This window comes from Diuraphis noxia, unplaced genomic scaffold (genome assembly GCF_037042655.1).
Source record: "Diuraphis noxia isolate RWA-SAM2 unplaced genomic scaffold, SU_Dnox_SAM2 contig0001, whole genome shotgun sequence".
NCBI classification, from domain to species: domain Eukaryota; kingdom Metazoa; phylum Arthropoda; class Insecta; order Hemiptera; family Aphididae; genus Diuraphis; species Diuraphis noxia.
The window spans coordinates 97,743,101-97,766,973 of NW_028301711.1; the positions used below are offsets into that span (position 1 = coordinate 97,743,101).

A 23,873-nucleotide genomic window follows, 5' to 3' on the forward strand; every position below is an offset into this window, starting at 1 on the left:
ATAAGATTTAAAAAAATTTTTAACGTATACAGTTCAGTAGATTAGTTAATAGTGATGATAGTGGGGACTGGGGGGAGTTATTTATACTTATACTTACTTACCTGAAACATGACATTATTTTTAAAATTAACTTAACACACTTATTCACTGAGTTATACGTTCACGAGATATTAGATTCAAAACTAACACATATAAGTTGTTTATAATATTTTTTTTATTTATTACAACATACAATGAAAGAACATGATTTAGTAAACGGTTTCGTATGACCTAGTTTCACAATTACAAATATTATATTCATTGCTACATATAAGTTAAATATAATAATATAGAATGATAAAACTATAACTACCTATAAAGTATTGTACTAATCAAATACAGTAGACGCCGCTTATAAGACTCACGGATATAAGGTTCAGTCGCTTATTAGACTCAAAATCGTCTGGAACGGTCCGGACGTGTCCAAATACATTAAAAAAAAAATCGGTTATAAGACTCAACACTTCGGTTATAAGACTCAAATTTCGTAAAATAAATAGTAGAAAACAAACTTTTTTGGTTATAATTTAGAAATAAATTGGTATTGAAAAATTAAATAATATTCGTGTTGATTATTTCTAGTTTCTGTTGGTACCTAATAACGTATAATAATTTTTATCGCAGATAAATACGATCAATACGAATACGAACAGTATATTTTCGGAATATTAGAAGAAAATAAAAAACAAACTAAAATTACAAATTTTTTTCAAAAATAATTATTATATGTAATATAAATTTACGTTTAATTATTTAAATTTAATTTTTTTCAAAAATAATTTTTATATGTAATATGTATTAACGTTTAATTATTTTAATGTATGTATTAATAAAATCAAAGCAAAATATGTAATAATATAAAATTTATAAATACGTAATTAATTTTTTTTTTCCACTTCGCCTATAAGGTTCATTCGGTTATAAGACTCACTTTGTGCTGGTCCCAAAGTGAGTCTTATAAGCGGCGTCTACTGTATCATAAATACAATGTTTTCGCCAAAATTAATTCAACCTACCATATTACTAATAGTACAATAAATAAGTATAATTGAAAATTAAATATGAGTATATATTATATTATATGCTTTGTAATATAGAGTGATATATAGAGTGATCAATTGCTCAGAATTGTTTTTCGTATGCATATTAGTTAAAAATTCTTACAATTTTATCTTTTAAAATCTAAGATTTTAAAATTCAACAGATGGATTGTTCATGAATTTTTCAAATTTTATCAAATAAATAATTTCTAGTTTTTTATTCTAGTGCCATTACAATAATTTTATTCGTTAGGTCAAAAAGCTTGGAAATTTAACACAAAGTTCCCCATTATGTTGATATTATATCTGCAGTTGGAAAATATTAAAAATAACATAGCCATGATTTTTGTAATAACCAATTAAATTTCAAATTTTTACAAAATTAACAATTAACAAATTTTTTAGTTGTCATTGATGTATAAAGATTCAACTATAGCTAAGGATTGAAAATTTAAAACAAGGTTCCACACAAGTAGTTATAATTCTGCTGCAAGAAAAATTTAAAAACTATTCAAACACAATTTTTTTGTTTTTAGTTATTTGAACTTCAAATTTTTATGAAATTACATATTAAATAATCAAGAATAACAATTTTAATTAAAGTTGTAATTTAAAAATATTATTTTTGTTTACTTAAATTTTTAAAGTATACTTTATATTCTAATATTAGCAGTTAATATTGGTAATGACTCATATTAATACTTAATAATAAATTGTATATACCTACTATGAATGACTGAGTGAGTCGGGTTCATAATGAATCTGATTTGATTAATTTGGAATTTATTTTATAGGGATCTTCATTTTTTTTTTTTTTTTATAAATAATAACAATATAATTAAGTAATATAATATAAAATATCCTGTATCGACAAATCGTCTTCACTCAAAATCGTTTTTCGTATACAATGATATTATATCATTAAATTCAAATTTAATACCATCCATTATAGTAACCCACTTGTATCCTTCTGCCAGGGCCGGATAGACTTCGGCCCACCGAGATTTTATACTTCTACCGGCCCTCAACTAAGTATCGGCCCATTCGAAAAAACATTTTATTGAAACCTAAAACCTAACCTAGGAACCTTGTATTAAATTCTCAAATCTTAGAATTAAAAAGAAAAACTTTTATGAATTTCTATCTAAGATAATTTGAACTTTTAAACATTGCCGTAATTTTAACGTATTTAGTCAATATTAAAAAAATCGGTTATAAGACTCAAATTTCGTAAAATAAATAGTAGAAAACAAACTTTTTTGGTTATAATTTAGAAATAAATTGGTATTGAAAAATTAAATAATATTCGTGTTGATTATTTCTAGTTTCTGTTGGTACCTAATAACGTATAATAATTTTTATCGCAGATAAATACGATCAATACGAATACGAACAGTATATTTTCGGAATATTAGAAGAAAATAAAAAACAAACTAAAATTACAAATTTTTTTCAAAAATAATTTTTATATGTAATATGTATTTACGTTTAATTATTTAAATTTAATTTTTTTCAAAAATAATTTTTATATGTTATATGTATTAACGTTTAATTATTTTAATGTATGTATTAATAAAATCAAAGCAAAATATGTAATAAAATAAAATTTATAAATACGTAATTAATTTTTTTTTTCCACTTCGCCTATAAGGTTCATTCGGTTATAAGACTCACTTTGTGCTGGTCCCAAAGTGAGTCTTATAAGCGGCGTCTACTGTATCATAAATACAATGTTTTCGCCAAAATTAATTCAACCTACCATATTACTAATAGTACAATAAATAAGTATAATTGAAAATTAAATATGAGTATATATTATATTATATGCTTTGTAATATAGAGTGATATATAGAGTGATCAATTGCTCAGAATTGTTTTTCGTATGCATATTTGAAGCCAATTTTAACTTGTAGACGATACTTACTCATTGACCTATTTTCCAATTTTTCCCCTAACTTATATTCGATAAATAATTCTATTTTAGAACTGTAATTTTATGTAACTTTTTATATAATTCAGATGTTAATGTATTAACTGTATTTGTTCAATATATTTCAATAATTTTGAGATACAAATTGTATTCCGGAAATTCACCACAGCGAGATCATTACTGATCATTATAATTTAAATATAAAATTATTATTGTCTATAACCATATTCAAGTTGTTACCCATGTAAAAATAAGTGAATATTATAATAATACAATAATATATAATCGGCTATGCAGCATTTAGGTGTAGAAAATGGATGTCACAGTCCACAGAGCACTAAGGGTTTAAGAATGTTTTTATATTATGTTGGCGATTTATTTGGGATGATATGGGATGACATACGACCGCACATGGAGATTTCACTGCCATCAGAATGAATAGTGTCCACCCCCATTGATTTATTACATTTGTATAGGGCATCACAAATAAGGCGCCTGACGCCTGTACGCATTCCGTCTGGGAATTCTATTCAATTGTATCGGCTACAATATAATATAAAGCAGTATAGTAAAGATAACTAATAAATTCTTGAAATATATTTTTTTCGGTGGTGTAGCGGATGGGCTTCTACGAATCAGTGGAAAAATCATGTATAAACAGGGGTCAGACGAAGGAGCATTTTATTATATAGATGTTTCAAGAATAATTTATCTCATTAACAGATGAGGTGTTAAGGTCTTTACTCTTCTCCACTTGGCTTTTCGTAATCAAAAATGGTCATTCCCTAAATTAATAAAATAATAAAATACATTAATAAAATTGTTATTTACAAAATGTGTACATGTATTTCTGAAGAGTACACATCAAGACATTACATGCTAAAAATCATCAGAAAAAGAAAATTTAAATTTAAAAAAGATAATGTTTGAACTTTTAATTATTTTTTGGAACAGTTAATTCCTTTTTACTTCTCCTCTTATATTTTATAAATTACACGCGATCAATACTTAAATCCTGTACTAATGGTAAACTTACCCTGTAGGTACCATAGATATATCATGCATTTACGAGTACCATCATAATATAAAATATTATTAATTATTACTATGATACCAAATGTTTTTTTACTATATTATGCTTATACTACATAATACGCATTTAAGTTGTCGCAAATTAAATGAGATTTGTTGTGGTTGCAGTGAAGACCAACATATTTATTATTAAAGGTATGTACCTACAGTGTATCGCAAGGCTGGGCAAGTTAATATAGAATGATATAAGTTAAGTTTAATGTTAAATGTTATTTTTCGTACAACTTATAAAAGTTACAAACTATCTAGAAAGTTGAAGCTTAAAATAACTTAACCTCATTAAAAATTCAGTTATTTTTTTAAGACATGGTCGTGAAATACTGGTTTGTAAAGCGACAAATAGGCACATGGAGATATCTATATCATTTGGAATGATATTACTATATTAGTACAATAGTACTGTACTATCTGAGTTCAAGATATTGCTTGAAAGATCTCCGATGAATAACTGCATAGGCAAGTATATTGTGAAAAATATTATTAGTTATTTCTAGGGCTGGAATTTTGATGCAAAGGCATCTTCTTTCTGGTGTCGAAACACTTAAAACGTCGATCCTTAACCGTAAGTATAAAATGTGTTTTGGGTGATATTGATTATTTTAAAGTAGTTTTTTTTTATTGCACTTTTGACAATTTTAGCGCATTGTTTTAGCTTTTAGAATATTTTTTACAATTTGTTCATAAAATAAACCAAAATTGTTCCAATTAACAATTAGACACTATGGACAATAACAGCTGATGGTACGAATAATAAAATGTTTAGCACAACTAATTATTATCGATTACAATTTTACTTGGCTAGGCTTCCCGCTCAAATTATCGTCGTATCTATTATTTCTTATTAATTTTATAATTCCTTACATACATAAAAAAAGCGGGTAAGTGGGTATCGCTCTACTGTACATTGGGGGTGGGGTGGACCTCTGACTAAGGTAGGTTAAATTTGAATGCAATGATAGGTATCATTGTATACGAAAAACGATTCTGAACGGAGACGGTTTATCTGTCTAGGATATATTATAGATTATTAAAAATTTAAAAAGAAAGTTTTTTATGAATTTCTAGCTTAAAATAATTTGCGAATTTTCGTGATTTTTACGTGTATTGTCAACATTTAAATTTAAATGCTTGTAAAAAATAAATGTGACTATTCATTTCTTTTATTTTTCAACTGCTATTGTAAAAATATTTTAGGAACCTTGTATTAAATTCTCAAATCTTAGAATTAAAAAGAAAAACTTTTATGAATTTCTATCTAAGATAATTTGAATTTTTAAACATTGCCGTAATTTTAACGTATTTAGTCAATATTTGAACTGTAAATGCTTATAAAAAAAAATAAAAATGTGTGACTATATATTTCTCTTATTTTTCAACTGCTATTGTAAAAATATGTTAGGAGCCTTGTATCAAATTTTAAAATCTTAGATCTAAAAAGAAAAACTTTTATGAAATTCTATCTAAGGTAATTTGAAAATTGCCGTAATTTTTACGTATTAAGTCAATATTTGAACTTCAAATGCTAATAAAAAAAAAACTGTGCCTATTTATTCATATAACTTTTTAATCAATATAAGAATAACTTATGAGGAACTTTGTATTAAATTTTCAAGTATTTTGATTGAGCCAAAAAAAATTTATCGACAATTCAAAAAAAAACTTTCAGAAAAATTGAAAATTTCAGTCGTCTATAAATATCTCAAAAAAAGTCAAAATATTTTGAAAATTAAATCATGTAAAGAAAATGCCAATCTAAATAACTGATCAAATTTTCAAGTATCTACGACTTATAATTTTTGAATAATAAAAAATGTTTAAATCGTTTGAGGATAAATCGTTATTGTTTACACTATTTCGTAAAAATTTAAAATTCAAACGCACTTAACATTTTTCCTATAATGATGCTTCGAGTTTTCTCTATAGCTACTTGAAGGAAAACTTATGGTTAACTTAGTGTTGTATTTTTAATCCTTAGTTATAAACGCAAAAAAATTTATGATTTTTCAACTTCAAAATTACTTGCAAATTTTCGCGTTTTCGACAGATTTTGTAAAATTTTGAACTGTAAACGCTTATTAAAAAAAAATGTGACTTACGAGTTTTAATTTTTTTTAGCTACAATAAGAACAACTCATAAGGAACCGTGTATTAAATTTTCAAGTTTTTTTGGTAGTCCAACATTTTTTTACCGACACTTCAAAAAAAAAATTCTCAAAAAAATCGTAAATTTCAGTGGTCTATTAATAACTCAAAAAAAGTAGAAAATTTTTGAAAATTAAACTGTATATAGATATTACTAACATTAAAATTTGGTGAAAATTTCAAGTATTTACAGTTATTAGTTTTTGAATTACAACCATATAAAAATATCGAATTGGTCGAAAACTGGTTTTGAGTAAAAATTCCCGTTTTCTGTCATTTCTTTTTGTTTTTCTCGATTTTTTTGAAAATTGTTGGAAAGTGTTTACTTTTGACCTATAATGCACCAATGATATTCACTTTTACATCGAAAACCACCCCCAAAGTTTGAAATTGAAGCATTATTTTAACTAGTTATGCTGTACACAGACACACAAAAAAAAAAACACACATCATTCTAAAATCAATACATTCATCACTTCGTTCAGAATCTAAAATAAATTACTGTAGTATCATTTATAAATATATTTCCATTGTTTAACCTATAATAATTTAAATTAATTTATATAGCCTAGTGCATTTTTTTGAGTTTTTAAGTCATTTTTGCATTTTTGAGATTTTTTAAGGACATCAAAATTCCAGCCATAGTTATTACATTATTATATTTTTTAAATCCTAACGTAACCTTTGTAAATTAGTTAAGAATTTTTAATTTATATTTTATTTTATTCATACTTCTTGTTTTCGTTGGGTACCTATATTATAATATATCTGTACCTAAAACAAAAACGAGTGAAGCGAATAAAAGAAAAAAGGCGGGTAAGTCGTGGATGTCGCTCTGCTGTACAGTAGGTTACAAGTGGGTTACTGTAATGGATGGAATTAAATTTGAATCCAATGATATTATATCATTGTATACGAAAAACGATTCTGAGCGAAGACGGTTTATCTGTCTAGGATATATTATAGATTATTAAAAATTTTTAAATCTTAGATTTAAAAAGAAGATTTTTTATGAATTTCTAGTTTGAAATAATTTGCGAATTTTCGTGATTTTTACATATGTTATCAAAATTCAAACTTTGAATGCTTGTAAAAAAAAATTGTGACTACGCATTTCTTTTATTTTTCAATTGATATTGTAAAAATACGATAAGAGCTATGTATTAAATTTTCAAATCTTAGATATAAAAGGAACATTTTTTATGAATTTCTAGCTTAAAATAATATATGAATTTTTGTAATTTTTACGTATGTTGTCAAAATTCAAACTTTGAATCCTTGTAAAAAAAAAATTGTGACTATGAATTTATTTCATTTTTCAACTGCTATTGTTAAAATGTGTTAGAAGCCTTGTACTAAATTTTAAAGTTTTTCTACCGAACAAATAAATTTTTATCGATATTTATAGAAAAAAAAACTAAAAAAGTTGAAAAATTAAAATGTCAGTAAACAGCTCAAAACAAATCTAAATATTTTGAAAATGTTATCAAATATAGAAAATGTCTATATAAATATTCAGAGAAAATTTCAAGCATCTGCGGTCATTTGTTTTAGACTTTTAGAGTTACACCAAAATAAGAAAATCACTAAATGTAAAATCCAGTGGATATCCAATGTTGTAAAAATTTAAATTTCAAATGCTCATAAAAATTTAATTTGAATTTCCGGTGGAATTTTTATTGGTGATAAAGATTCAAAAACTTGTAAGGAAACTTTTATTAAATTTTCAAATCTTAGATTTAAAAGGAACATTTTTTATGAATTTCTAGCTTAAAATAATTTTTTGAATTTTTGTGATTTTTACATAATATGTTGTCAAAACTCAAACATTGAATGCTTAAAAAAAAATTATGAGTATGTATTCCTTTTATTTTTCAAACTGCTATTGTAACAATATGTTAAGAGCCTTGTATTAAATTTTCAAGCTTTTCTGCCTTACAAATACATTTTTATCGTTATTAATTTTAAAAAAACTAAAAATGATCGAAAATTTCAAATGCCTATGAATAGTTCAACTTAAGTCGAAATATTTTGAAAATTGCATGGTGGATAGAATTTACTTATATAAACATTCGATGAATATTTCATGTATCTACGGTCATTCGTTTTAACGTTACATCAAAAACCAAAATCGATTTTGTCGAAAAATGAGTGTGCGTAAAATTTCCCGTTTTTCCCTTAATTTTTAGTTTGTTTTTCTCGATTATTTAGAAAAGTATTGAGAATTTTTTACTTTTGACTCCCCAAAGTACCAACTAGATTCACTTTCTGCTCGAACGAGGTACTGAAGTCAAAAATTGAAGCATTTTTACTGCGCCAAAACGTGATGACAGACACAAAAAAAAACACACACATCATGGTAAAATCAATACATTCATCGCTCCGCTCAGAATCTAAAATACAACGAGTAAAAATGAAATGCTTGGAATCTGGTAGTCAATTCAATGATGATTTTTAAAAAAATCACGACGAAAAATTGCATCATGGTAAAAAAGTAAATATATATTAAATATAATATTGTCTCGCCCAATAGTCCGTTTGAAAGTGCAACTGCAACTGCAATATTTTGGAAACGGTTGATCAGGCGCGGACAAAACAGAGCGATGCCCTCCCCCCCAGTGGCGTATTTACGAGGGGGGATCAAGGGGATCAACCCCCCCCCCCATAGACTGTATACACACAATTAATTATAGTCGTTACTCGTTATAATTCGATGATTACTATTTAAAAAATTATGATTTTTTTTTTTCAATTCCTAATTGATTAAATTTGCAAGAATAAAACCGCTGAGCGCTGTTGTTCAGACGGGCAAGATTTTTATTATTCCCAATAGAAAGTAACGTTTTATGCTTGCAGACTGCAGTTCAGTCTTGTAAAATTGTTAAGTATTCGAATAAATGTAATAATATGAATATGTATTCAAATACTTTTTTTTTAGATTCTGAGCGAAGCGATGAATGTATTGATTTTACAATGATGTGTGCTTTTTTATTTTTTAACTTTTTTGTGTCTGTCATCACGTTTTAGGAGAGTAAAAATGCTTAGATATTCTTTAACAGCATCTTTTCTGATAGGAAAGTGAACCTATATGGAACTTTGGGGGTCAAAAGTAAAAATTTCCCAGTAGTTTTCAAAAGCGCCGTGAAAAACAAATGAAAAATTAAGGAAAAAACGGGAATTTTTACGCAAACTCTATTTTGGTCAAAATCGATTACGGTTTTTGGTGTAATTCTAAAAAAAATGTCTGTAGATACATGAAATTTTCACTGGTTGTTTATATTAACACTTTCTATATTTGATACAATTTTTAAAATATTTTGACTTGTTTTAAGCTGTTTACGGATATACTTATAGTTTCCAACTTTTTAGGTTTTTTTTTTGAATGTCAATAAATCTTTATTTGTGGGGTAAAAAAGCTTGAAAATTTAATACGATGCTTCTTATATATTGACACAATAGTGGTTGAAAAATATTAAAAATCCTTAGTCACGGTTTTCTTTTTATAACCATTTAAAGTTCAAATTTTGACAAAATACTGAAAAAACACGAAAATTAGCAAATTATTTTGAGTTAGAAATTCATAAAAATTTGTCTTTTTGAATCTAACAATTGAAAATTTAATATAAGATTCTTCATAAGTACGCCTAATTTTATCAAAAAAAATCTCTACCGAAAAGTCAAATTAAATTTTTATGATAATTTGAAGTTCATATTTTGTATCTTGTATTGTAATAACATGATTTTGATAATAAAACATTGAACCTCAAGTAATGTGTTGTGTATTATAATTTTGGCAAACGTAGAATATATATTTAATATTAATAAGCTTTTATAATTCCTGGAAACTTGGGGGGGGGGGGGCGTAGCCACTCTCAAGTTTGTAATTATCATAAAAAGTCATACCCCCCCCCCCCATGACAAAAACCTAAATACACCAGTGCTCTCCCACAATATCACGAAACGAAAAAAATAAACATATTTAATATGTCAATCAATATTTAAAATTATATTTTTTATAGAAAATGTGAAAAAACTGTTTAGGCTGTTATTTTTTAGTTTTAATGTACATCATAAATATTAAATAATAATAAATTACTACATTTTTCTGTGGATCGTTGAATAGTTCTATTTATAATTCGGTAATATCTAATCGCGCCGACTGATTTTATTATATTCCTTAGTGGAACCTGAGTTATCCAGGACATTTGGAATGGCCCATTCCCTGCATCAGTTGTTATTTTTAAATTGAATGGGCACAAAATAACATTTATAATCAATAGTATTTAGTATATTTTAGTATTAATTATAGTAGTTAATATAATATACTATATAAATAGGTAAATTAAATATATTTGAATCAAATTATTGGATCGAAATAATGATAATCATTTTAATATCTATCATTATTGAATTTTTCACAGACACAATCATCAAATGAAAAAAGAAATATAATATTGATGTACCTAGACGTGAATAAAGCCATTATGTTTTCAAAAATCAACAGAAAATTAGATTTTGTTCTATAATTTTTATTTTTATTTCATTTTTAATATTTTTTGATTTGTTTTTTTTTATATTTAATAAAGAGTTTTCTTTTCAATGTACCTACCAACGATTTTTTATATTTTTAGTTTTTAGTCGCCGCTTAGTGTTCACTGGTTATAAGAATCAGCCACTCATATATAGCGATCAAAAATGCCATGAACGGAACAAACAGTCGTTATAAGAGAATTTTTCGTCGAATACAGTGTTCAGGTTTTCGGTTATTGTGATCAGAAATATAAAATATAAATAAAATTTAAAATAATACCTATCACCTTTTTGTTTACAGGGAAACTATTACGAATGACAATTATCTTAATCATGAACTTTAATCAAGCTTATGTTTTCTAATGTAACCCACGTAATAAGCGATACTTCATAATAACATAACATTTCGTACCGGGGTTGGTAAATTGAGAGGGGAAAAATCACAAATAAAAATTTTATAGTGCAAATTTTTAAATATTTAATGCATATAAATCGTTTTTTCCTGGGACTCAAATTACCTACTACCTTATTTTTTCCGGGACTCAACTTACCTACTACTTATTTATCCCCGGGACTCAATTTAACACTTTCAAAATGTACCAAACTTATCTCGGACTCAATTAACCTAGCCCCATTCGTACATGTTTGAAACCGTTTTTGTTCTGACAAGCACCAATATTTTACACTTTATACGCAGTTTGTTTTCGTTCGTTGTTCAGTATACCGTAGGTATGTATAGTATAAAAAATAAAAATATTTAGATTATTAAAAATAAAAAATGATAATACTAAATAAATATAATTTTAATATTTAAATATTTTTACATTATTTTATACATGTTTCTCCAGTCGCCGCTTTTAGTGATTTCCGGTTATAGTGATCAAGTAGGTACTTTTGAACGAAGGTAATCACTATAAGTGGCGAAAACTGTACCTAATATATAATAATGATAATAATTCGAGTGGAGTAATACATTTTTATTATTGAAAAAAGCTCTCCCACCATGACTTATTGTCTAGGGACAACTCCGGATTTAAGGGGCCTGCACGCGACCTGTTTTTTTGCTCAAAAACATGCGTTACAGGAAAAACTCTCACGCTTCGTAGATTGGTCCGATTTCCGTAATTTTTTTTTTGTTAGATAGAGGAAGACTCCTTACAGGGCGCATTGGACTTGGATTTTCAAAATTATTTTTCTAGATCTTATATTACAAGTTTGAATTTAATCCATTTTTACAACTTTTTAGTTTTTGTATTATTTTTTGTTTTTAGCAACGTAATCAAAAATCGAAGTCCAATGCGCCCTGTAAAAAATATTCCTCTATCTAACAAAAAAAAAATTTCGAAAATCGGACCAATCTACGAGGTGTGAGAGTTTTTCCCGTAAAGTGTGTTTTGAGAAAAAAATCACACTAGTAATTTTTCTGTCTGGCGATTGCGTTGACATGTGCATGCGCGTACGTATATATCTCCCGCGACCCGCAGACTACCGCTCTTTACTACTGGGCACTATGCTGTTCTAGCGGTCTACAATTACGTTATCTTATCTACTAATCAACTAATGTCCAATACTAATAACTAATAAGTATTAAATACCTAATATTATACGACACTCGTTTCCGTTCGTAATATTTATACTAACCGCTTATTTACATTTCTTATTAGTTAGAATACCTAAAAATAATATAATGTACGTTGTACACTTGAACGAATAAATAAAAAAGGAAAACATAGATCACAAGAACGAATAATATAAATTATTAATAATGAGTAACACACAGTTAAAAAAATTAATATTACAATATATTTATTTACATTCATATACATTTTATACTACAATTTTTGGCTGCACTATTTCAGCCAGTAAATAGTTTTTATAAAATTGTATCAACTGACTTTCCATTTTAGTTTTCCAAAAGTCGTCATCTCGCTCAATTTTTACGATAAAAATATCTAAATAGAAATATAACATGTTATTTTATGTAAGAACTTTATTAGGTTTAGATATTATATAGTATTATTATACTTACCTTTTGGTGTCCAAACTACAAAATAACAGGTTTGTTTATTAGCCACGTGCAATTGACCCTGCACTTGGTAGTAATAGATATCAGTTTTTTTCAATTGCAACTCGCCTGAGTTGTTGACCGACAAAAAATTGATTTTTTTTTGTTCAACACCTTCGATGACTGTCATGTCTTTAGCGCTATAAGGACACTTTACTTCCAACAAATCCTTATGTCCTATCAACCCTTCAGGAGAACAAGCCAAAAAAGGCGGGTAAGTCGTGTATGTCGCTCTGCTGTACAGTAGGTTACAAGTGGGTTACTGTAATGGATGGAATTAAATTTGAATCCAATGATATTATATCATTGTATACGAAAAACGATTCTGAGCGAAGACGGTTTATCTGTCTAGGATATATTATAGATTATTAAAAATTTTCAAATCTTAGTTTTAAAAAGAAAAATTTTTATGAATTTCTAGTTTGAAATAATTTGCGAATTTTCGTAATTTTTACATATGTTGTCAAAATTCAAACTTTGAATGCTTGTAAAAAAAAAATTGTGGCTACGCATTTCTTTTATTTTTCAATTTTTATTGTAAAAATATATTATGAGCCTTGTATTAAATTTTCAAATCTTAGATATAAAAAGAAAATTTTTTATGAATTTCTAGCTTAAAATAATTTCTGTATTTTCGTGATTTTTACATAATATGTTGTCAAAACTCAAACTTTGAATGCATAAAAAAAAAATTGTGACTATGTATTCCTTTTATTTTGCAACTGCTATTGTAAAAATATGTTAGGAGCCTTGTATTAAATTTTCAAATCTTAGAATTAAAAAGGAAAACTTTTATGAATTTCTATCTAAGATAATTTGAATATTGCCGTAATTTTTACGTATTTAGTCAAAATTTGAGCTTTAAATGCTTATAAAAAAAAATTGTGACTATATATTTCTTTTATTTTTCAATTGCTATTGTAAAAATATATAATGAGCCTTGTATTAAATTTTCAAATCTTAAATATAAAAGGAAAATTTTTTATGAATTTCTAGCATAAAATAATTTACGATTTTTCGTAATATTTTGTAAAAATTCAAACTTTGAATGCTTATAAAAAAAAATTGTGACTATGTATTTCTTTTATTTTTCAACTTCTATTGTAAAAATTTGTTAGGAGACTTGTATTAAATTTTCAAATCTTAGAATTAAAAAGAAAAACTTTTATGAATTTCTATCTAAGATAATTTGAATATTGCCGTAATTTTTACGTATTTAGTCAAAATTTGAGCTTTAAATGCTTATAAAAAAAAATTGTGACTAAATATTTCTTTTATTTTTCAACTTCTATTGTAAAAATATGTTAGGAGCCTTGTATTAAATTTTCAAATCTTAAATATAAAAGGAAAATTTTTTATGAATTTCTAGCATAAAATAATTTACGAATTTTCGTAATATTTTGTAATATTTTGTAAAAATTCAAACTTTGTATGCTTATAAAAAAAAATTGTCACTATGTATTTCTTTTATTTTTCAACTTCTATTGTAAAAATATGTTAGGAGACTTGTATTAAATTTTCAAATCTTAGAATTAAAAAGAAAAACTTTTATGAATTTCTATCTAAGATAATTTGAACATTGCCGTAATTTTTACGTATTTAGTCAAAATTTGAAATTTAAATGCTTATAAAAAAAAATTGTGCCTACGAATTTTTAATATTTTTTAACTTCTATTGTTACAATGTGTTAAAAGCCTTGTATTAAATTTTCAAGCTTTTCTGCCTAACAAATAAATTTTTAACGATATTAATTTTAAAAAAACTAATAATGATCGAAAATTTGAAATGCCTATGAATAGTTCAACTTAAGTCGAAATTTTTTGAAAATTGCATGGTGGATAGAATATACTTATATAAACATTAGGTGAAAATTTCATGTATCTATGGTCATTTGTTTTAAAGTTACATCAAAAACCAAAATCGATTTTGTCGAAAAATGAGTGTGCGTAAAATTTCCCGTTTTTCCCTTAATTTTTTGTTTGTTTTTCTCAATTATTTAGAAAAGTATTAAGAATTTTTTACTTTTGACCCCCCCCCCCCCCCCCCCAAAGTACCAACTAGATTCACTTTCTGATCGAACGAGGTACTGAAGTCAAAAATCGAAGCATTTTTACTGCCTCAAAACGTGATGACAGACACAAAAAAAAAAAAAAAAAAAAAAACACACATCATGGTAAAATCAATACATTCATCGCTCCGCTCAGAATCTAAAATTTATAATCTCATCTATAAATAGACCCGCTGGCAATACTTCTAATCCCAACTTCAGCTCAAAATCTTTTTTGGCCATGGGCTCATATTGAATTCCATACCTAATATATAAACAAAAATGTTGTATAATATTATATAACTGAATATATAATTGAATTTGACTAAATAAATATTTTGTAATCGTACCTCAATGCCGAAGTTGATGGTGTGAACACTTCGCCATACAAAATGTATTTTACGGTATTTGTTCTGGGGGTGTTGGCTCTAAGCTTACATACACGTCCAAAATTTGAGGCAGTTAGTCGAAATTTCCGCTCTTTATGCCAAATGTCGCTTTTGACTTATAACAACAAGCATAAACATTTTTTTAATTAAAAAGGAATGAAAAATACAAAATAATTTTTTTTATGTAATTTTTATAGTGTTAAAGTTAAATAGAATAAAATAAAATTTGTATTTGTTTTAACCTGGTCTACTGTAGCTCGTTCGACTTCGTGAATTTCTTCAACACTTTTTATCAAAGAAGTTAGGAACTCTAATTTTTTCTCTTCCACTTCCTCGGCTGAAAGCGAAAGCTCTTCACAACCCAGCTCATTACACAAATCGCCGTAATCAGTGTCGGGCCCCACAAATTTTTTGCTCTGTAACCTAAACCAAATAATACAAATGACCGAGAATATTCATAAAATAAGAATTAAAAATATAGTGTTTATTAATTAAAATAACAATATAGTATATTATATAAATTTATAAATCATTATTATTATTATTTTATATTGTAATAATATACTGTCTTTGCTCAAAGCTGAGTCTGATTTTTGGAGTACTCCTTGCGTAAGTCTTTTTTTTTGATAGTTTGCAAATGAACCGTTTGGTAAACTTTCCCGGACTTTCTTTAGTTGCCTGTTTAAACAACCTTCGCATGTACTCTGGACCAAAGTTAAACGATGATACTGCTGTCATACACCGAGTGTTATACGAACCTAAAAAACGCTTATTATGTATATATCTTACCTATGCTGTATGAATATATTAAAATTATCAACGTTTAATTTTTAAATCATATTTTATTTACCTCGCAGGGAATAGTTCACTCTTTTCCCCCCTACAAATTTTGCTACTACACTGTTGTAAGACTCCACAAAATTATTATTCAAGTTATAAATAAGGCTGTCTGCGTGAAAAGCTACTAAATTTTTTACAGCAATTATGTCTTGCCACAAACCATGCTCGCAGCGCTGCAGGTCGTCAAATTATCTTGAACGCGTTTTCTAAACGATGTTTAAATTTATTATATACCTACCAACCACCTGATGACGATACATTTTTACTTAGAAGTCGAAGTATAACTTACGTGATTTTATTTCCACCTTTCTTCTTCCTATAAGCCGCTACAGTTTTTTTTTTAACTCTGTACTTACTGCCCATAATAAACACTATTTACACTATATAATAAACACAAAAGAAGAGTGCGAAAATTGCAATAAAAATGAAAATACCAACCTTCGTCTTTCACTTCCTTCACTATCTGAATGAAATTGAATTGTAAATAAGAGTAGAATTGAATACGTAGTAAAAATAATATTTTAATAAGGATTCAATCGTTCCGAATGAACGATTACGGATAATATTATAATATATAGTAATCCCGCTATAAATAACTTTGCGATAACGATGTCTGTCTAAATAGTTGGGTGGTTGGCGGTGGTACGCACGTCTGTCTACACTCACACTAATAATCATTTACGACTAACACATAGGTACCGGGCGGCGGCGACGAGCTTTCAAATTGCCTAAATGTTGCCCCTTATTAAATAGTCACGAGCGGGCCCCTTAACAAAATTATAGTATTATAAAATATTGATGTACATATATAATAGAAATCACGGTAAAAAAGTCCGGGATAAAATAAGTCCGTTAAATATATAACAATAAACATAATATACTATAGGTACTAATTTCTCATTTTGATGAACTATCGTTATAGAAATTATATATATTTTTAAAAAGTCATGAATTATAATAACTACCTATATAAAATTGAAATTATTATTTATATAAAAACAATATATACAATATAATATGTATTTTAAAGATGTATTTCGTCATACAGAAATTAACTTTATTATTTTTTTTTTATAATATATACGTTAAGTAGTATGTTAAGTGACTGCAGCTTTTTGAATTTCGAATTAATCGACTTCACCCGTTAATTTACCTTTTTGTTTAAATGTGTATTGTGTAAGTAATGTTATAAATTTGTATAGTTATATGTACTTATAATTACTTTTGGTATGATTATACGTAAATATTTTAAAGACAAATTACGTCGTTATGATTTATAGATCATAATAAATAATTCGTTTAAACGATACCACAACAAACGATAGATCGCCGTTAATACTTTTTAGTGAAGAATAATATATTTTAATACAAGTACTAGCCGGCGAACTCTTAAGTAATATAAATTTATATTATGTTTAATATTTTTTCTCTATTCCTAAGTATTATAAAAATTATGAACAAGCTTAACTATGGTAACTTTACTGATGATGTTTAAAAGTATATGAAAATTGTTCTCATTCAAATACCCATCAATATAAAAAAAAAAAAAAACAAATACAATACAAATGGAATTATTGATGAACTTTTTATTGTATATTTTAAAATATATGTAGGTAAGTATACATAAATGTGTTTTAATTATAAATTAAATTACATGTATGTTTTCATAATGTAATGATGTAAAGGTACCTATACACATATTTATGGACGATAGGTGGTAGTAGTTGGATTAGTGTAAAAGATTTTTGCCTTTCTTCCTAATAAATATAGGTACATCGATCCGTCAGGCCAATATCGAGATCCCTCGTGGACGAATGGCAGCTCATCCCGATCTAAAAGCTCTGAGAGCCCTTTGCACAGGGTTGTGTTGAATGTACCTGCTGCTACCACTGGCTTGCTAATCACTATTCGGATTATTCTGAGCATCTTGTCGTCCACGTCCCTCACATCGTACAACTGTGGACAGAAAGGAAAAATACAGATAGAGAGAAATAAATTAAATCAACTATAAATTATGTGTATGTAAATATAGGTACACTGAATCCCCCCTCCCCAATCTACAACCACAAATGTCGAGGTCACTGTTTTTTAGACCTTCAGATTTTACAATAAGATTAAAGTTAATACACGACACAGGAGTGATATTAGTGTAAATACGGCAGCACGAAGGACAACAATTAGAAACACTGCTGATGAATATTGTAATTATAATGGGGCTTTCCCCGGAATAGTTGGTGATGGTGAATGTTTATTAGATACTATGGTTACTATGGTTAACACAATGTATTATATTTACTCGGTGTAAAAAAAATTGGCGTAATTCCATTAAATTTCAGCAGGTGTAAAATTGTTATCAATAATTATAAATTAGGTAAGTCATATTACTACTCATATTTAAAGCTAATTGCATTGCTCGCATGTACTAAATAGGTATCTTTTTATATTTGATAACAATATAACATAAACAAAGATAAAAATCTGTAGGTACCTATATTTTAAATACTATATGAGCTGTATCTGTACTATGATACATTATGCATATAAAAATATAATATGTATATAATAAATATTTTATAAATTAATATTTATAAAATTAATTAAAGTGATAACAGCATTCTTAAATAAGTTTAAAAAAAATTCAACAAATCAATGAAATATAGATGATATTGTATTTAAAGAGGTATAAAGTTCAGTATATGCTGGCACAAAAGTATATCTTTTAATCTTCAACATAATACCAGGGGGTCCAAGTGCACTGTCGTGCACCTCCGTAATTATGCCACTGATAATAAATATATATGAAATATAAATCGTCAAACCGTTTAAAAACATTTGGGATTGTATACATATACAATACGAGGGCTTTAAATCTCAAATGGTTTGACTAGGTATGGAAAATAAGAAGTTCAATTATTTAAAGAGAGGTATGTGGTGGTTTAGTTATCGCATATAATAATTACAAGTAAGAACTTTTATTAGTTTTGAATTATTAAAATAAAATTTTCCCTGAAAATAGAATTAGTATACAATGATCAAATACACAAATAATAAGTATTATTCTACCAACCACCCACTTAAAAATTTTAAATCCATAATAGTTAATATTTCATGCGTGTACATAAGAATGTTCTTCAACCACATACTCACTACAACCCCCCCCCCCCCCCACACACACACACACACACAAATTACCATTCAAATAATCAGATTGATTGCATGAATTCGTCTACATTATAAAGAATATATAGAATAATATAATATAATATAAAATAACGTGTAATATACTCACGGCACATCTGTGGGATCGTGGTTTGGATGGTTGACTCTGCATATTTTCTGCATTAGTATGTTCCAGTAGTGATATGTACTTAAAACCCAATTTAACTTCGTCTATGTTGGGTTGTTTAATGTTTGCCAAGCACTCAAAAGTAAAGTGGTCCATATCTGATAGAAACAATTAGATGAAATATTCATGAGTATGATTAAAGATATTGCTTGGCAAAAAATACTAGGTATAGCATTAATTATAGTACATTAATATTCAATATAATATTAAAATACATTTATATTATACTCTCCAATAAAGTAGGTACTTAATATCCTTATAAAATAAAGAAATATGTGTGCAAAGCGCAAGTCAATCTGATAATGTTATTATATAAACATACAATATGCTGTAGAATAACGAAAATTAATACTATTGTAATTAATTTTATTTGAGTTTTATGCAGAGTTTGGTGACCGCAAATTTTAAAAAGCATGGGTCCAATACCCACCCACGCAACCCACCTTACCAACCCCCGACCACCATTATTATGTTACAGTTGTAGTAGTTCGTTATACGTACTAGTCATGTTTTTGCAATGGCCATGTATTTTTTTTTGGTTCGGAACGCTCCAACCACAAATGTAACAACGGAACAGCGCTTTGTTGAGTTTTTTTTGCCATATAGGCACATCCGTACATCGGCGACTTCGTTTGTATAGTCTCTACCTCGAATTTCGCCTTTTTTCCAAATGGAGGACATACACGACCATTGAGACTATCCATTACTAAAAAAACACAAGAAGACAATTAGTACCTTATTTCACTATTAGGTGAATTATACTGTTTGGTGTTTGTAATATTAAAAATAATAAATATTCTATTCTAAATGTTATCATGAGGACCACCAAAATTCTGTGCATTCCTTTGTGTGACGGTATGCCACCGATACCGATTCTACTATTATCAGTCCCATGTGAGGATGCTTAGAAGGGGAATCCGATAATTACCTCACAATATTAACCTTTTTTTCCAAAAGGTAACGGTAATTGGGTCACTTAATTTTTATGTTTATAACAGGTAGACCCGGTGATTTTATCACTTTTTCAACGATTTATTTATATTGTATGACTAATCTATAGAATGATTAAAAACTTGAAAATAAAAAATAAAACTTAAATTCGAAGTATATAACACATATCAAATATTTAGAGACGTAAAACAATAAATATACATTTTAAACATAATACAGATTTCTCAAACATCTGAATGATAGTAATTATTCATAATTAACATGTGTGTTTTAAAAATAATACATAATGCTATTTACTCACTATTTTTGTGGTTTTCAATATCTTCTGTCGACCACGGCCGTTCTTCGTAACCATTATTTGTCAATGCCACAATCGATGAGATGATGGCAAGCGTGACGATTGTAAATGCCGTATATTTCATCGTGTAATGTAGATTTAATGAGATATGAATATTATGTTAAAATTATGGAAAAAAATACAGCCTATCTCGACCAAGTCTGCTAGTGCCGAGAACAATTTTAAATTAAATAGCACTGTTAGCATACGAATGACGATCTGAATTCTGCGTCCCTTTTTATGTTACACGACGGTGGTGGCAACAGTAATGGTGTTGGTTCCTACCACCAGTTGAGCATCGAAATGTTATTGTATTATACATATATATACGAACACTTGACGCTACCTATACGCTGGTCAAGGTACCTACCTACCTACCTACCCTCACTGTAGTGCAAGAAACACAATAAGTACAATGGGCAAATGTACGTACCTACAAACGACATAGCAGGTAAAATATATATACATATTTATATATATCATTTCCTACTCAATAGAAAAAGGTACATTTGGAAGTTTCTAGACTGTAAAAAAAAGTGTGTATATAAGGTCCTATACTGCAGAAAAATATATTTTTAAACATCATTATAATTTTAAATTTTTAATGTTGTATTTTTAATCCTTAGTTATAAACAAAAAAAATTTTATGATTTTTCAACTTCAAAATTACTTGCAAATTTTCGCGTTAGTCAAAAATTTCAAAAATGTTTTAAAATTAAACTGTATATAGATAACATTAACATAAACATTTGGTGAAAATTTCAAGTATTTACAGTGATTAGTTTTTGAATTACAACCATATAAAAAAATCGATTTGGTCGAAAACTGGTTTTGCGTAAAAATTCCCGTTTTTCTGTAATTTTTTTTTTGTTTTTCTCGATTTTTTTGAAAACTGTTGGAAAATGTTAACTTTTTTGACCTCTATAATGCACCAAGGATATTCAGTTTTCCATAGGGAACTATCCCCAAAGTTTAAAATTGAAGCATTATTTCAAGTAGTTATGCTGTACACAGTGTACACAGACACATAAAAAACACACATCATTGTAGAATCAATACATTCATCACTCCGTTCAGAATCTAAAATCTAGTTTAATGTAATTGATGGAACATATACTTTGAACTGACGTTTTTTCCTCTGTAAGTATATTAGGTATATACTAAATCTGTTGAAAAAAAATATGGTAATAAGATTTAAAAAAATTTTTAACGTATACAGTTCAGTAGATTAGTTAATAGTGATGATAGTGGGGACTGGGGGGAGTTATTTATACTTATACTTACTTACCTGAAACATGACATTATTTTTAAAATTAACTTAACACACTTATTCACTGAGTTATACGTTCACGAGATATTAGATTCAAAACTAACACATATAAGTTGTTTATAATATTTTTTTTATTTATTACAACATACAATGAAAGAACATGATTTAGTAAACGGTTTCGTATGACCTAGTTTCACAATTACAAATATTATATTCATTGCTACATATAAGTTAAATATAATAATATAGAATGATAAAACTATAACTACCTATAAAGTATTGTACTAATCAAATACAGTAGACGCCGCTTATAAGACTCACGGATATAAGGTTCAGTCGCTTATTAGACTCAAAATCGTCTGGAACGGTCCGGACGTGTCCAAATACATTAAAAAAAAAATCGGTTATAAGACTCAACACTTCGGTTATAAGACTCAAATTTCGTAAAATAAATAGTAGAAAACAAACTTTTTTGGTTATAATTTAGAAATAAATTGGTATTGAAAAATTAAATAATATTCGTGTTGATTATTTCTAGTTTCTGTTGGTACCTAATAACGTATAATAATTTTTATCGCAGATAAATACGATCAATACGAATACGAACAGTATATTTTCGGAATATTAGAAGAAAATAAAAAACAAACAAAAAAATTACAAATTTTTTTCAAAAATAATTTTTATATGTAATATGTATTTACGTTTAATTATTTAAATTTAATTTTTTTCAAAAATAATTTTTATATGTAATATAAATTTACGTTTAATTATTTAAATTTAATTTTTTTCAAAAATAATTTTTATATGTAATATGTATTAACGTTTAATTATTTTAATGTATGTATTAATAAAATCAAAGCAAAATATGTAATAAAATAAAATTTATAAATACGTAATTAATTTTTTTTTTCCACTTCGCCTATAAGGTTCATTCGGTTATAAGACTCACTTTGTGCTGGTCCCAAAGTGAGTCTTATAAGCGGCGTCTACTGTATCATAAATACAATGTTTTCGCCAAAATTAATTCAACCTACCATATTACTAATAGTACAATAAATAAGTATAATTGAAAATTAAATATGAGTATATATTATATTATATGCTTTGTAATATAGAGTGATATATAGAGTGATCAATTGCTCAGAATTGTTTTTCGTATGCATATTTGAAGCCAATTTTAACTTGTAGACGATACTTACTCATTGACCTATTTTCCAATTTTTCCCCTAACTTATATTCGATAAATAATTCTATTTTAGAACTGTAATTTTATGTAACTTTTTATATAATTCAGATGTTAATGTATTAACTGTATTTGTTCAATATATTTCAATAATTTTGAGATACAAATTGTATTCCGGAAATTCACCACAGCGAGATCATTACTGATCATTATAATTTAAATATAAAATTATTATTGTCTATAACCATATTCAAGTTGTTACCCATGTAAAAATAAGTGAATATTATAATAATACAATAATATATAATCGGCTATGCAGCATTTAGGTGTAGAAAATGGATGTCACAGTCCACAGAGCACTAAGGGTTTAAGAATGTTTTTATATTATGTTGGCGATTTATTTGGGATGATATGGGATGACATACGACCGCACATGGAGATTTCACTGCCATCAGAATGAATAGTGTCCACCCCCATTGATTTATTACATTTGTATAGGGCATCACAAATAAGGCACCTGACGCCTGTACGCATTCCGTCTGGGAATTCTATTCAATTGTATCGGCTACAATATAATATAAAGCAGTATAGTAAAGATAACTAATAAATTCTTGAAATATATTTTTTTCGGTGGTGTAGCGGATGGGCTTCTACGAATCAGTGGAAAAATCA

General features: G+C 27.2%; 1 protein-coding gene and 1 pseudogene across 1 annotated transcript in view; both read right to left on the reverse strand.

Annotated features, from left to right (window-relative positions):
• Window positions 1–23,873, reverse strand: part of LOC149062623 (uncharacterized) — a 512,259-nt pseudogene that overhangs the window by 177,344 nt on the left and 311,042 nt on the right.
• LOC149062629 (uncharacterized) overlaps window positions 17,816–23,873 on the reverse strand; it is a 29,130-nt gene continuing 23,072 nt past the window's right edge. The window contains exon 5 of the mRNA XM_089221967.1: window positions 17,816–18,070. Within this exon, the coding sequence (XP_089078093.1) occupies window positions 17,816–18,070 (255 nt within the window). The remainder of the gene's footprint in view (window positions 18,071–23,873) is intronic.